General features: G+C 47.6%; 2 protein-coding genes across 2 annotated transcripts; one reads left to right on the top strand and one right to left on the bottom strand.

The window, feature by feature from the left end:
* Positions 1-8,796: 8,796 nt before the first annotated feature.
* On the bottom strand, positions 8,797-10,399 carry SAT2 (spermidine/spermine N1-acetyltransferase family member 2). Its single transcript, XM_046676060.1, has 6 exons — positions 10,148-10,399; positions 9,916-9,967; positions 9,697-9,780; positions 9,494-9,595; positions 9,305-9,345; positions 8,797-9,166 (listed from the first exon to the last, which is right to left on the bottom strand). Exons 1-6 carry the CDS (start codon positions 10,211-10,213, stop codon positions 8,999-9,001), a joined length of 513 nt encoding a protein of 170 aa, XP_046532016.1. The 5' UTR covers positions 10,214-10,399; the 3' UTR covers positions 8,797-8,998.
* Positions 10,400-11,540: 1,141 nt separating this feature from the next.
* On the top strand, positions 11,541-14,359 carry SHBG (sex hormone binding globulin). The gene is given in 13 exon segments (XM_046676280.1): positions 11,541-11,640; positions 11,643-11,659; positions 11,831-11,922; positions 12,099-12,285; positions 12,604-12,642; positions 12,644-12,666; positions 12,668-12,723; positions 12,726-12,766; positions 13,059-13,116; positions 13,119-13,163; positions 13,288-13,424; positions 13,781-13,988; positions 14,250-14,359. Coding segments are annotated over 13 exon segments (1,113 nt in total).
* The last annotated feature ends 845 nt before the right edge of the window (positions 14,360-15,204 follow it).

Raw genomic sequence — 15,204 nt, 5'->3', positions numbered from 1 at the left:
TGTAACTCCTTGCTGTAGGAAATTTGAGTCACGTTTTTGCCTAGAGAAAATTCTGATCATGCATATAATGAAAGGTTAAAAAATAATTTCAAGGCAGTACCGAAAAGCAAATGCAACTTAGATCAGCACAAAGATGTGATATCCAAATGCTGAGGAAATTCAAAACAGGAACAGTTGTTATGGAGTAAGGATAGTAGAGGGCACACTTCGGATTCTTGAACTAAGTAAGAAATTTAGGTAGAAGTGAATAAAATAGCACAGAAATTAGAATCACATGTTTTGCATTTAGTCATTTAGCAAACATTTATTTAGCCCTCACTGTGTTCCAATCACTGTGCTAAGTGCTAGGGATACAAAAACAAGATGTGGTCCCTGATCTCAAGTAATTTATAATGTAGTGGGGAAGGGGCAGGCAGTTAAAAAGTTTAAACAAGTAAATTAAGAAATAACTGCATGGAGTTTGATTGAAGATATGATAGAGAGAAGGACTAGGTATAGAGGAAATTTCTAAGAGACAATAGTCACTGAGTGATCAGGGAAGACTACGTAGAGGAGGTGATGGAAATGAGTAGGAGTTTGCTAGAGGAAAAGTGCAGTAAGAATATTCTTTTCAACTGAAGCTTTATTTATTTATTTATTTTTCCTTTTTCTCCCCAAAGCCCCCTGGTACATCTTAGTTGTGGGTCCTTCTAGTTGTGGCATATGGGATGCTGCCTCAGCGTGGTTTGATGAGCAGTGCCATGTCTGCGCCCAGGATTCAAACCAACAAAACACTGGGCCGCCTGCAGTGGAGCTTGCGAACTTAACCACTCGGCCACGGGGCCAGCCCCAGTAAGAATATTCTTGAGAGAATAAGGATAACCATAGTGCAGAGGAGCAGAAAGAGTATGTCCTTTGAGGGCTAGCCCTAGGTGTAGTGGTTAAGTTCAGTGCACTCTGCTTCGGTGGCCTGATTCACAGGTTCAGATCCCGGGTGTGGACCTACACCACTCTTCAGCCATGCTGTGGCAGCGACCCACATACAAAATAGAGGAAGACTGGCACAGATGTTAGCTCAGGGAGAATCTTTCTCAAGCAAAAAGAGGAAGATTAGCAACAGATGTTAGCTCAGGGTGAATCTTCCTCAACAACAATAACAACAAAGTGTAGGTCCTTTTGGGAACTGCAGCTAGTTCAAATAGCATTTGGCTTGAAGTGGGGAGCTGCAGGAAGCTAGACTGTGAAGGACTTGTAATTCAAATTAAAAAGAATGGCTTTTACTTTATCAACAATGGAGAACCATTGAAAGATTTTAAGCAGTAGTATAATGTGATAAGATTTACATTTTACAACTGTGGAGAATAGATTAAAGCGTAACGATGAGACCCGTGAGGAGCCCTTGCAGGTAAGAAAGATGCTGAGGACCTACTTGGGTCAGGGCTATGGGCAACAGAGGTACAAGCTGATTTGCACATGTTAAATCTGCACTAGAATCAACAACTAGTGATGAGGGGTGGATCGGGTGGGGTCAGGAGCCAGTGAAGAAGCCAGAGGAACACAGGACAACTCTCGGATTTCTCCCTTGGGTTACTGAGTGAATGGTGATGCCAGTCATGGGAGAGAGAACACAAGAGACAAAGGTTTGGAGGAGAAGTTGAGGACTTCAGTGATTGCGGTTTTCCTCTTTGAGTTTGAGCATCCACCATCCAGGTGGACATGATCCTTTGTCTTCAACTTCTCTTCTCTTTCAGGTTCCAAGTTAAATATAATTTCTTTAGCCTTCCACTATGCCCACACAAGGATAGGTCCCCCACTTCATACTGCCAAAGCATCCTATATTCCTTTGTGGCACTTATCATGGTTATAATATTAATAATTTATCCATCGTCTTTCTTCTACCATTACACTATAAGCTCTGTGAGGTCAGAGACTGGGTCCCATGTCTGCTTGTCCCCACCATTGTACATCCAGTACCTAGCACAGTTCCTGGAATGGCAAATATTAACTGAATGAAGGAATCAATATCCTCCACACCAGTGGACATACAGGCGTGGGGCGCAGGAGAGGTCTGGGCTAGAGAGGTGCATGTGGGAATCATCAGCATGTTAGCCATAGTTAAAGCTGTACAAGAAAATTAAATCTCTAAAGAAAGGTGTAGACTGAAAAATGAATCGGGTCCATGACGGAACTCTCAAGTACACCAGCATATAAAGGGCTCACAAAAGAAGAGGTGCCTTCAAGGTACAGCCTGAGGTGCCTGAGAAGGAATAGCAATAAGTAGGGTAGTAGAATGGTAAAGAGACCATCAGCAGTGATTCTGAAAAGGAGGAGAGAGAGTCAGAGGTATTAAGTGGGGCAGGTTATCAAGAGTGCTGGCTGGGCTGTCAGACTGAAGAGTTTGGGTCTGGATTCTTTTTTTTTTTTTTTTTTTTAAGATTTTTTTATTTTTTTCCCTTTTCTCCCCAAAGCCCCCCGGTACATAGTTGTATATTCTCAGTTGTGGGTCCTTCTAGTTGTGGCATGTGGGACGCCGCCTCAGCGTGGCTTGATGAGCAGTGCCATGTCCGCGTCCAGGATTCGAATCAACGAAACACTGGGCCACCTGCAGTGGAGTGCGCGAACTTAACCACTCAGCCACGGGGCTGGCCCCCTTGGGTCTGGACTCTTAAGCAATAGGAGTGACTGAATTTTCTTTTATTTTTTTAATTTTTAAATTTTTTTAAAGAATTTTTTTCTTTTTTTTGAGAAAGATTAGCCCTGAGCTAACTACTGCCAATCCTCCTCTTTTTGCTGAGGAAGACTGGCCCTGAACTAACATCCATGCCCATCTTCCTCTACTTTATATGTGGGACACCTACCACAGCATGGCTTGCCAAGCGGGGCCATGCCCACACCTGGGATCCAAACCAGCGAACCCCAGGCCGCTGAAGCGAAACGTGTGCACTTAACCGCTGTGCCACCGGGCCAGCCCTGAATTTTCTTTTAGAAATGACACCATCACCAACTTCCGAGCTTCTGGCACCAACAGTCCTCCCAGGCGTGACTTTTCCTCTTCCTCATCTGCTCTAGTCATTGTTCATTCAGGCAAAGGATGGGAGTGGGAAAAGGGAAACAGCATTTCATACAGGAGAATAGCGTGTGCAGACGGTCCGGAGGGGAGGGTACAGTGCATGTAAGGTACTGATAAGTCTAACGTGGTTAGAACCCACTTGGAGAGGAAACATGGTCGGAAGGGTTGGTTTGGGCCAGAGCTTGGAGGGATTAAAACATATTCAGAACCTTGGACTTTCTGTTGAGAGCAGAGGGAGCCATTACAGGATCTTCAGCAGACTTGCCTTTTAGTAAAATTACTCTAGCTGAGTATAAAGGATGTGTGACAGAATGCCCCAGCTTGCCTTAGTACTTCTAAATAGAGAGACTGGGAGGAAGATAGAAGGATGGATAGGTGAATGGTTAGATAGATACTGAAAATGAGGATGAAGTGAAAGTTTACGTATTGAATGTTGAGACTTCCCCCAGACTTCTTCAACCAGCTCTGAGAATACCTACAGCGAGGCTTATATCCTCCACGCAGGAGTTTGGAAGGGTTTTCTCTAGGAAATCTGATCAGACAAGAAAAAAGACCTAACGATACTGAAATCAGAGGCTCCTCACTGAAATAGCTTAGTGGCTCACCCTATAGTACAGTTCACGGTCGACAAGCCTCCCTACCTCCCACAATATACACACACAGTTTCCAATCAGTACTCTAGTGTCCCAAGCTTAAATATAAGTGGACAGCTGAGGATTACTAGACATTTGAGGGAGGCCTCTAAAATGAAAGACAGAACCCAAAACACATAGAGAAAGAAAAAAAATAGCTTAGAAGAAATAAAGACTATGCAAGGAGAAAAACACTTTTCTTCTTTTTTTCTTTTTCTTCTCTTTTGAGGAAGATTAGCCCTGAGCTAACTGCTGCCAATCCTCCTCTTTTCGCTGAGGAAGACTGGCCCTGAGCTCACATCCGTGCCCATCTTCCTCTACTTTATATGTGGGGTGCCTACCACGTCATGGCGTGCACTTTAAGTGCTGCGCCACCAGGCCGGCCCCAAGAAAAACATTTTTTTAAAAACTGTCATGAATATCCTCAGAGAAACAAGAAAAGAACCTATATCCATGAAACAAAAATGGAATGTTTAAAAAAATGCAGAGAGCTCTTAGAAATGAAAAACATGAAAGTAGAAATAAAAATTCAATAGAAAGGTTGGAAAATAAAATTAAAGAAATCTCCCAGAGGGGCCGGCCCCGTGGCTGAGTGGTTAAGTTTGTGCATTCTGCTTTGGCTGCCCAGGGTTTCACCGGTTCCAATCCTGGGCACAGACATGGCACTGCTCATCAAGCCATGCTGAGGCAGCATCCCACATGCCACAACTAGAAGGACTCACAACTAAAAATATACAACTATGTACCAGGGGGTTTTGGGGAGAAAAAGGAAAAATAAAATCTTTTAAAAAACAGAAATCTGGGCCTGGCCCCGTGGCCGAGTGGTTAAGTTCGCGCGCTCTGCTGCAGGCGGCCCAGTGTTTCGTCAGTTCGAATCCTGGGCGCGGACATGGCACCGCTCATCAAACCACACTGAGGCAGCGTCCCACATGCCACAACTAGAAGGACCCACAACTAAGAATATACAACTATGTACTGGGGAGCTTTGTGTAGAAAAAGGAAAAAAATAAAATCTTAAAAAAAAAAAAAACAGAAATCTCCCAGAGGGCCAGCACTCGTGGCCTAGTGATTAAGTTCAGCACATTCCTCTTGGGCGGCCTGGGTTCATTTCCTGGACGTGGACCTACACCATTCTGTTAGTGGCCATGCTGTACTGGCAGCCCACATACTAAAAAAAAAAAAGGAAAAAAATAGAGGAAGATTGGCACAGATGTTACCTCAGGGCAAATCTTTATCAGCAAAAGAACAAAAGAAGAAAAGAAATCTCCCAGAAAGTAAGGCAAAAAATGAAGAAGATAGGAAAAAGGAAAGAGAATTAAATGACTAGTCCATGGAATTCAACATCTGAATAACAAGTGTTCCAGAAAGAGAAAACAGAGATAATGGACGGGAGGAACTCATCCAGAAAATAACAATCCAAAAATGTTTTCCATAACTGAAGAACATGAGTTTCCAGATTGAGAAGACCCACTGAGACAACACTAAGACAGTTCCATGTAAAATATTAGAATGCTAGGATAAAGAAAAGATCCTAAAAGCTGTGGTTGGGGGAAGAGGGAAGGAAAATAAAAATAGGCTTCATACAAAGGATCCAGAATAAGAATGGTCTCAGGCTTCTTAAAAGCAACACCAGAAGCTTGAAGACAATGGAGAAATGCCTTCAAAATTCTCAGAGTCTGGGCCAGCCCTGTGGCTGAGTGGTTAAGTTCATGCACTCTGCTTCTGCAGCCCAAGGTTTTGAGGGTTCAAATCCTGGGCACGGACAGGGCACCGCTCATCAAGACATGCTGAGGTGGCATCCCATGTGCCACAACTAGAAGGACCCACAACTAAAAATATGCAGCTGTGTACCAGGGGCTTTGGGGAGAAAAATAAAATCTTTAAAAAAAATTTTTTTTCAGAGTAAATTATTTCCAACCTAGTATTCAATACCCAGCCATACTGTCAATTAAGTACAAGAGTAGAACAAAGACATTTTCAGACTTATAAAATCCCAGCAATTTACCTCCCACGCACCCTTTCTCAAGAAGCTCCATCAAGATAAACTGAGAAAGATGAAAACATAGGTTCTAGGAAACAGGCATCAACACAAGAGAGGCAAAGGGAGTCCCCAGGATGGATTTAAAGGGAGATTCCAACATAAGGAGCAGCCTCTGTGCTGGAAAAGATCTACGGTTCTGGGAGAAAGTCCTTCAAATGAAATAGATCAAATTCCTTATTTGTTTGGCGTCTGTATATCCTTGGAAGAAATTAACACAACTAAGGAGAATTTGGGGATCAATCAGAGTATACAGAAAACTAAGCGGACAAAGAAGAGGCAAGTATTAGTTCCAGGGGAAACAAAAACTATGCGGGAACTAAAAACAATGGAACTATCTACATGACTCAACTGTGAAGATCATTTGCACAACTATAATAATGTAAACACTGAACACAGATCCAACCAGATTCATGATATAATATTGGAAGGAGGGGAGAATGGAAAGTGGGAATGGGATGGTTGGAAAAGAGAGCTAGCTTCTCATCTCCAGCAGTGGGAAGTCAATAGCTAGTGCCTAAAACAGAAACATCAAGAAGTAGCAACATTTGCATGCTATTTTGAGTTTGACATATGAAGGTGAATACAAAACAAAAAATAACACAATTTAAAAACTCAGTTGAAAGTGATTGTCTTTGAAGAGGGTGGGGAGTTGGAAGACTACTGTTTTTTATATAAGCCTTATGGAATTTTTTGACTCTTTAAATAATATAATGTATATCTATGATAAAAAAAAGAACCACCCCATGAAGAGGGGCAGTTACAGAAGGATGCTGGGAGACCAGTTAGGAGGCCGTGGCAATTTTCAAAGAGAGGTGGTAGTGGAAGCGAGGATACAGATGTGGGCAAATTTCAGAGCTACTTTAATTGTTTTCTCTATTCTCCCCTTAAAAAGCCTTCACCCTAAATGCCCTTTCCTCTGTTTTCCCTCCAATGTCCGGAACCTGGGTCCTTATCACCCCACACCAATCAGCCCCAACATCTAACAGAGTCACCTTATAGGAGGCTAATGAAGTGATGAGTGGGCAGGAGGCCAGGGGAGGCTGTAAAACGGAGTGATGCTGGAGTGCAAAGACCTCCTGCGAAAACTGGTGAGATGTGGGCCCAAAGTGAGAGACAACACAAAAAGTGTAAACTCTGAAAAGCAAAGACAAATCAAGATAGGGGCACCATAAATTCTGGAAATACTAAGTTTCCTAGTCTATACCTTTCCTTCTGCATTAATGTTTAAGTTTTATTTATTTATTTTTTGCTGAGGAAGATTAGCCCTGAGCTAACATTTGCTGCCAATCTTCCTCTTTTTTTTTTTGGTTGAGGAATATTAGCCGAGCTAACATCTGTGCCAATATTCCTCCACTTTATATGTGAGCTGATGCCACAGCATGGCTGATGAGTAGGGGTAGGCCCATGCCCAGGATCCAAACCTGTCATCCCAGGTTGCCAAAGTGGAGTACGCTGAACTTAACCACTATGCTATGGCCCCTGAAAGTTTCATTTATTCATTTTTTTTTTAAGTAATACATGGGCATGAAACAAAATTCAGCAGGTCCAAACTGGTATGTGGGAAAAGCAGTTTCCTTCCTTCTGTCCCCTGGCCACCCAATTTCTCTCCCCAGGGTCGACTACACTCTTGTTTGTGCATCCTTCCAGAAATAATCTATTCTGCATTAAAATTTAAGTTTGAAAAGCCCCATCACTAGACAAACATCATGTTTAAATGATATTAATCCTTGCCAGACTGAGATGAGCCAAGCATAGGAGACTGCATTCTTCTGGCTCTCATCTGTGGAAGGGGCTGACCATCTTCATTATCTTCTTCATCCTTCTTTTTTTTTTTTTTTGGTGCAGAAGATTGGCCCTGAGCTAACATCTGTGCCAATCTTCGTCTATTTTGTATGTGGGATGCAAGCACAGCATGGCTTGACAAGCAGTGTGTAGGTCTGTGCCTGGGATTTGAACTCACGAACCCTGGGCTGCCAAAGCAGAGTGCACGAACTTAACCACTACGCCACTGGGCCAGCCCTCTTCATTATCTCTTGATCAAGATTGTCCTAAAGGCCCACCTGCAGTGAGCTGATTTTAAGGGCCAAAAATTGGCACCACTCTGGAAGAATTTGGGCCCCTGAAGTGTTCCGTTTCGCTGAATCATATTTCTTATTTGAATTTTAAAACGGATCTTCAGCTCTCTAGGCTTCCATATATCCTTTTTCTTACAATTTACATATTTATATTACCTGCTCATCCCCTTTTGGTGTCTAAATTATGACCATTTACCCAATGGTTCATCCACAAAAGAATATGCCACCACTGAAAGTGATAGATGTATGTTTAATAGTCTGGGAAGAGATTTCTGATATGTAGTTAAATGAAAGAACAGGTTGCAAAAGAGCGTGATCCCATAAATCCCTACTAACTTAACTAATTAGGTGTATGTATGTACACTGAAAATATCTGAAGAATCAATACTAAAGGGCTAACGTTAGGTATGTAAGTAAGGCTACGGATTTTTATTTTATATGTCCATTCCAATTTTTCTAGAACAAACCCACGCTATTTGTGTAATAAAATATTATGAAAGTGGAAAATGAACCTGTTTCCCCTCTCGTCTCCTTGTATCCTAAAAGTCTGCTTTGGTTTTGTTGAACAGAAAATAAAGGCTTTGTGACTTCTGGGAAAGAAAAAGCACTGGCTAGCTGAGCTGATTTTTAAAAGTTGGGGCAAGTGGTCCTTCCCAGTGCACCTGAAATGCCACCACCAGGTGGCAGCCTGCTCCATCTGTTGAGTCGGTGGGCCTGCCTCATTCTTGGGATCCTAAATGCTTAGCGCAGACATTGGAGGCCTTTTTCTGGGTCCCAAATGTGACCAACAAGCCTGATGTGCCAAGTTGGCCCCTTGCTCTTCTTTTCTCTATATTCCACAGGCCAGAGCCAAGACTCTGGCCCAATGAAGGCGAAAGTCATCTTGGGCCCACCTTTGCCCCTAGAAGGAACATCCACTGACCACAAAACCGAGGAAGGATCGTAAAGTGGCTGCAGCTTACCGTGTCATCAACTCCTCTACCCAACACCACATCAGGATATAGTGATTCTCATTTATTTTTCACCCTCAACAAGGAGGTAGAAGGGCCTCTCTAATTTTGCTTTTTTCTTACTTCGGCAATATTCACCCCAACCCTCCTTTCTTCAGGGAGGCCTTGGTCAGTGGAAACAATCTCTGAGGAGTGCTTGAGCTGGTGGGGAAGGAGAAGCTCAAATAGAGAAAGATCCCCAAGGAATGGCGTCACTTTCCTGCCAACTCCCTCATGGCCTCCCTTTCAAAGCGAAAGGAGTGCCAGCCCTCAGCTTCAGTCAGATCTTGGGCTCCTAGGGCCTTGTACAAGTCCATGGCCCTCTTGTTCCAGTCCAGGACTGCCAAGCGGAACTGGGAGCAGCCCTTATCCAGGGCCACCTGTGGAAGACATCACTCATTTTCCAGGGGTCCAAAAGGAAGCAGCTTTCTCATCCTCCATTCAACCTGGGTGAGCCTCCCACACACCATGCCATTGCTTTTCCAGGCCCTAGCTTGTAGTCCCATCCCTCTCCTCACCTCGGCCACCTTTCTGATGATTTTGGAACCAATCCCCTGACCTGTTGTGGGGAGAAAAAGGCCAAAAGAAGAAGTGTTTGAGTTGAAGGGGATCAGAAAAGCCCATAGGCTGGGATTAGGACGCAGGGGATGACAGTCCGGTCTATGTGTTGCTTTTCTCCCACCCCAGCCTCAGCCTCTTCTCAGTACCCCGATACTCCGGCTTCACATAGATGTCTTCCAGATAAACGTTGCGTCCCGTCCACGTGCTGTAGATGAAATAATATAGTCCATAGCCCACCACACAGGGCCCTGAGAGAGAGAGAAAAAAGAGGGGTCAGGCTGCTGGGCACCTGGCGGAGAGACTTCTGAGGCAGACTGGAGAGGGGACCTCTGAGTCCCAATGTTCTTACCCTGTGGCTGCCCGGGGGCGGGAAGAATTTCTGCTACCAAACAGTGATAGAAAGGATTCTCTCCAAAGCCATCTGCTCTCAGGGCTGCAGAGATCGGAGTTGTGACAAAGAGAGAGAGAAAGAGGGCCTGGGTATGTGCCCAGCCTGGAGCTACTGCCTGGGGTGCCCATCCCTCACTTCCTCCCCAGCCTCCGTCAGGAACCAGGTGCTGGGCCTCACCTTCTTCAGTGATCTTCACCTGATCCGAGAGTTTCTCGTATTCAGCTAGTTCCTACGGCGTTGGGACAGAGGCTAGATCAGGCTATGAGGGCCCCGCTGCTCCCGGAGCAGGACCCCAGGATGTGCCCCTCCCCCTGCTCCCACCTCTTCCTCTCCCTTCCCCCACCCCCGGACTCGGGCCGCGCCGTTCTGACCCCCTTTGAGACCCTGATTTCCGGCCCGCAGCCTTCACCCGAATCAGCCTCAGGATATTTCCACAGTCTCCCTCCTTGGCCTCTCGGATCCGCACGGAAGCCATCCCGATTCCCCACCGTCTGGGACCGGAGTCCAGAACCCCCACTTCCGTTCCTCAGGACCGGGCGAAGGGCAACTGGGATCCTTTAAAGGGCCTACAAACTCGGATTCTTGAAAGTCGAGGGAGCGGGGTGGTAGGGACGTCGCCGGCTGGGCAGCGGAACACGCTCTCGGGGTCCGGCTGGGCTGCCCTCACCTCCTGGTAGCCCCGAAATTCTGCTCCCGCAGGCGCGCACCCGCCAGCCAATCAGCTTGCAGAGTAGGCCCGTCCCCGCCTCCCCGTCCCCTGGCCCCCGCCGCCAGCCCTGCCCGGGGACCGCGGGGTCTCGTGACTGAGCGGCTGGGCAAGGGTCAAGGCTGAACTGCTGAGGCTCCCTGGCTGTTATCATCTGGGGTCCTAGCCTCCATCGGAGAAGCCCCACGGCTCAAAAGTCACCTCCTGGTCCTTTAACGGAAGTATGCAGTGATTATCTGCTCTACCCTTCACTCTCACTCACCCATTCAAGCCCGCCCAGACCCTGAGGGAGCCCTAAACCCCCAGCTCTGAGAGCTGTTTCCTACAGCTCTAGAGTGGTTCAAAGTGTTACATCTCTTGGGGCATTTGTGTTTTAAAATGGGTCAGGGAGAGGGTGATGAATTTCTATTGGTAAATGGTTAGGCCTTGTAAAATGGATAAGGGAAGATAATTGGGAGTAGGGGACTGGTTTCTTTTTAGTATCCACTAAATCACATTCAGAGACAATACTTCCTTATGAGGCCAGCCTCAGAGGCCTGGGAAAATACTGAGAGGAGCTCAGAGCAGATACCAGGCACTGTGCCTACATTATCTTAATCCTCATTCACAGTAACCCCATAAAGTAGGTATTATTTTTCATATTTTACAGACAAGGACACTGAAGCACAATGGTGGAGTGACTTACCCACAGTCACCCAGCTAGGTATTTGGTATTCCATGTTTCAGTTCTAGTCCTGATGGAGGATGCTACTTGGGGAGCAGGGCAGGACTGTTTCTAGACCTTAGGCCTGTCAAGGCAGCCTTCCCAGGTGGGCAGAAGGCTGGGAGGAGCCAGGTCAGGCTGGAGAGGAGGAAAGGGGAAATGTGGTGCTTTCCCTCAGCTTATAAACTTGCTGGCAGTGGGGGAGGATAGGGGAGGAACTCTGTCTCTCACTCTGTTTATCCTCAGAGGGGCCATAGGGTCAGTACTTCTGTCTCCTGCCCCCCTTCTCCCTTCAAGGCAACCTTTAACGCTCCACCAACCATGTGCAAGGCTGCCTGTCCCCATGCATTCTCCTCAGAGTTGTCTGAGCCACACAGAGGACAAGGGCTGATTATGGAGAGCAGAGGCCCACTGGCCACATTGCCTCAGTGGCCGCCTCTGCTGCTGCTGCTGCTGCTACCACTGCCTCACAGCCCCCAGGGACTGGCCCTGAGACATTTCTTCCTACCCAGGTGCAGGAGCTGCAGGAGCGAGATGGGGTACTCAGCCATGTCTGTGCTTAAAGGAACTACTCTTTGCCTCTGCCCTCTTCTTTTCTTTCCTCCTCCGGCCTTGTAGCAGTGCCTCTCCCTCTGTCGGTCTCTACCATATCCTTATTCCAGCTTATTTTCTCTTTCTGATAGAGGACCCAGGACCCTCCTGCTGTGCACCTCAGCAATGACCCAGGACAAAAGCCTGTCACCATCATGACCTATAACCTTTCTGAGATCACATAGTATAGGGTTGACCTAGCTCCTTGACCTAGTCCTCTGACCTTACCCCCTCTCCATCAGCTCTTCTCTTTTCCCTGTCTCCCTGTCCTTCTCTCTCCCTGAACTTCACCTTCCCCCACCCCACATTTATCCTCAAAGGGCACACCCCATGCACAGTCCTTCTTCTGTGTCCTTCCAGAACCTCCTCCTCCTTTGAGTCTCGAACTAGAGATCCAGAAGGAATGATTATCTATGGTGATACCAACCCAAAGGATGACTGGTTTGGGCTGGGACTTCGGGATGGCAGGTCTGAGATCTAAGTGCCCAGTCACTGAGCCCAGCTTACAGTGGGCACTGGACCCCGGCAGGACGATGGGAGGTGGTACCAGGAAAGCCAGATCTGGTCCTGAGGGGAGAAATATCTGAAGAAGGGGAACAGTACCAAGTTTACTGGGCATCCCTTTACCATTGTTATCTCATTTAATCTGCACAAAACCCCCATGAAGCTACTGTTCTTGTCCCTATTTTTTCAGACGGGAATTCTGAGGTTCAGTCAGCAGTATATAAGTGACAAGTCCTGAGTGAGCCAAGGATGCTAGCTGACTCTTCAAATGTGTGTTCTGTCTGCTGTACTTGGCTGCCTCTGAAGAAAGTGGTGGAGGCAGGCCCCAGGGGCCTCTGGTTCTGCCTCTCTCCTCCTTCTGCAGGTGGATGTGAAAATCCTTGGGGACTCAGTGCTGCTGGGGGGTGGGTGGGGAGGAGGTGCTGTGCTGGACAGGTCTCTGGGCCTCTGGCCAACAAACCCCAGCCCATCATGAGGATTGCACTGGGGGGCTGCTACTCCCTGCCTCCAACCTCCAGTTGCCGGTAACTGCATCAGAGGGGCAGGAACCATGAGCAAAGCTTGTAAAGCATTGCTGGCTGGGTGACCATGGGGGTCTAAGTCCACGTTTTTGAGGAGGGGGATGGGATGAGAGCCACATCGGAGGAGACCACATGCTTGTGTCTCTCAGAGGGGAATAAACTGAGAGTGGGGAAGTTGGGACTGGGTCAGATGTCCTGATTCTGACATCCCTGCATCTTTCCTTCCCGCCACTGGCTCCACGTGGTCCCTGCCTTGGATGGCTGCCTGTTCCAGGATAACTGGCTGGACTGATAGGCCCAGACCTCAGCGTCTGCCCCCACTAGCCTCAGAACCTGTGCTGTAGAGTCCCATCCTAGATATTCTTCCCTCCAGGGACTTGTGCAGAGTTCAGTTTCCAAGGTAAAGGCTATTTCCTCCTCCATAGCCAGCTCCGTGTCTGCCTTCATCTGTCTCCCTCCACCACTAGCCCCACCCCCCGTGAATCCCAGCCTTGAGGCCTCAGGAGGATCATTTCTGCCCCCAGACATTCCCAAGCCTCATGCAGAGACTTGGGCCTTCTCTCTGGACCTGGGACTCCAGCTGGCAGCAGGCTCCAGCCACTTCCTTGCCCTTGGGAGTCCAGAAAATCCTTCTTGGCTCAGCTTTCACCTCCAAGATCAAGTAAGAGGGGGGCTCTGCCTGTATTCAGTAGAGCCTGGGAGCAGGAGGGAGAAAAGGGGACTCCAAAATGTCAATATTAGGGAGGCTTAAGGGTGGGGGTGGGGGCCAGGGACACATCTTGAAGATGCCCACAGTAAACAAAAGACTTTTATTTAGATGGTATATTTACCTGGAGTGGATGTGGTTTTAGAAGGTCAAGCCAGGAAAACTAAGGCAGCATTTAGGTGGTGGAAACGACCAGTAGACAGAAGTATGGCTAAGAGGCAGAATTGAGGCAGCTAGGAGTGGGACCACAAGGAGTGATGTGGTTCATTCTTTCCTCCCCAACTTATGTCCCTGGCCCATACACTCTGCAGAAGGTGGTCCTGTCTTCTAGGTTGGGGCCAGGGCTGGATCCGCCCCTGGTCTTGGGACTCCCTCTTCAGCTGAAGCTGGCTGTGTCCAGGGTGGTCTTGAACCAGGGGCCGAAGAAGGAGATCCTTGTTCTGCTCCCCTTGGGCGTTAGCTCCCTACTCAACCTCTGGGTCCAGCTGCAGGGGTGTCTCTTCCTGGGGACTTTTCCAGGTAAGAGAGAGTGGATGTTCAAGTTCTTCAGTACACAGTCGGAAAGAACTAAAGAGAGGGAAAAAGATAGGAAGGGGTACATTTTTAGGGGAAGGAAACCTCTGGGAGGGAAGAAGAAAAGACCACAAGAGGAGAGAGGATGGGGGCAGCAGGATGAAGTGCTTTCAAAAACTTAGGTTGGAGAACTGGAAAAGAGGGAGGAGCTTCTGGATCCAAGCCACCCTAATGCCCTAATGCCCCCTCCATGCCACCTCCCTCTAGGAGAGGACTCTTCTGCTTCCTTTTGCTTGGACAGCCTCTGGGCACAAGGCCAGAGGCTGGACATGGACCGGGCCCTGAGCAGAAGCCAAGACATCCGACTCAGAGCCTAGGCAATGGCCCTGACACCACCCATTAAATCCCCACCTAAGAACCCCCTTTGGCCGTCACTCGTTCATTTATTCAACAGATATTTACTGTGCATGTGCGATGTACCAGGCACTGTGCCGAGCACTGGGTTGTATTGATGAGCAGAAACAACCCTGGTTCCTGCCCTCTTGGTGCTCACAGTCCCCTGGGGGAGGCAGGCATTCATCACAGACTAACAAATAAGTGGGTAATTGGAAGCTGATAAGCGCCATAAAGGAGCAGTCAGGGAATTGTGAAAGCTTGGAGACCAGGGGCCTTAACCCAGTCTTGAGGGTCAAGGAAGTCCTCCTGAGAAAGTGGTGACTTCTCAGGCTGAGATCCTAGCAACAGCACCTACAGACACACGTACACACACACACACACACACACACACACACACACACACACGATACAGGTCATTTTCTGGCTGCCAAGAGGCCACCTCCTTCCCCCAGCATTTACTCCCTTGGGACTTTAGTTTTCTCCCTCTGAGGCTGGGCCCAGGTCAGCAGGGAAGGGAAGAGATGGAATTCTGTTGTGCTTTAGACTGGCCACTGTGGTTCAAGGAAGGAGCAGCAGGGGGCGTAAGAGGGTCATAGAGAGCTGGGGGCAGGGATGCTGGGAAAAGGGGTGGAGGCAGCAGGGAGAAAGAAAAAGGGAGGAGAGCCCAGGAAGAAAGCTGCTTCTCTCTCTTCTAGCCTTGGGCCACTTGCTGCATTCCCAGACAGATCTGTCTAATCTATTAAACAAGAACTGGCTTTTGCTGGTCTCAGCTGGGAAGAACAGACAGATTCAGGAATATCTCTGCCCTCAAAGAATATGGTGACCC

Source organism: Equus quagga, chromosome 11 (assembly GCF_021613505.1).
Source record: "Equus quagga isolate Etosha38 chromosome 11, UCLA_HA_Equagga_1.0, whole genome shotgun sequence".
In the NCBI taxonomy this organism is placed as follows: domain Eukaryota; kingdom Metazoa; phylum Chordata; class Mammalia; order Perissodactyla; family Equidae; genus Equus; species Equus quagga.
This window is presented reverse-complemented; position numbering and strand designations above follow the sequence as displayed.

Excerpts from the sequence above, each read along its gene's own strand:
- SAT2 (XM_046676060.1), bottom strand. The coding sequence starts at position 10,213 with ATGGCTTCCGTGCGGATCCGAGAGGCCAAGGAGGGAGACTGTGGAAAT. Across the intron at positions 9,596-9,696 it reads CGCCCCCGGGCAGCCACAGG|GGCCCTGTGTGGTGGGCTAT; the intron begins GTAAGAACATTG and ends TCTCTCTCTCAG. Across the intron at positions 9,167-9,304 it reads TCATCAGAAAGGTGGCCGAG|GTGGCCCTGGATAAGGGCTG; the intron begins GTGAGGAGAGGG and ends TGTCTTCCACAG.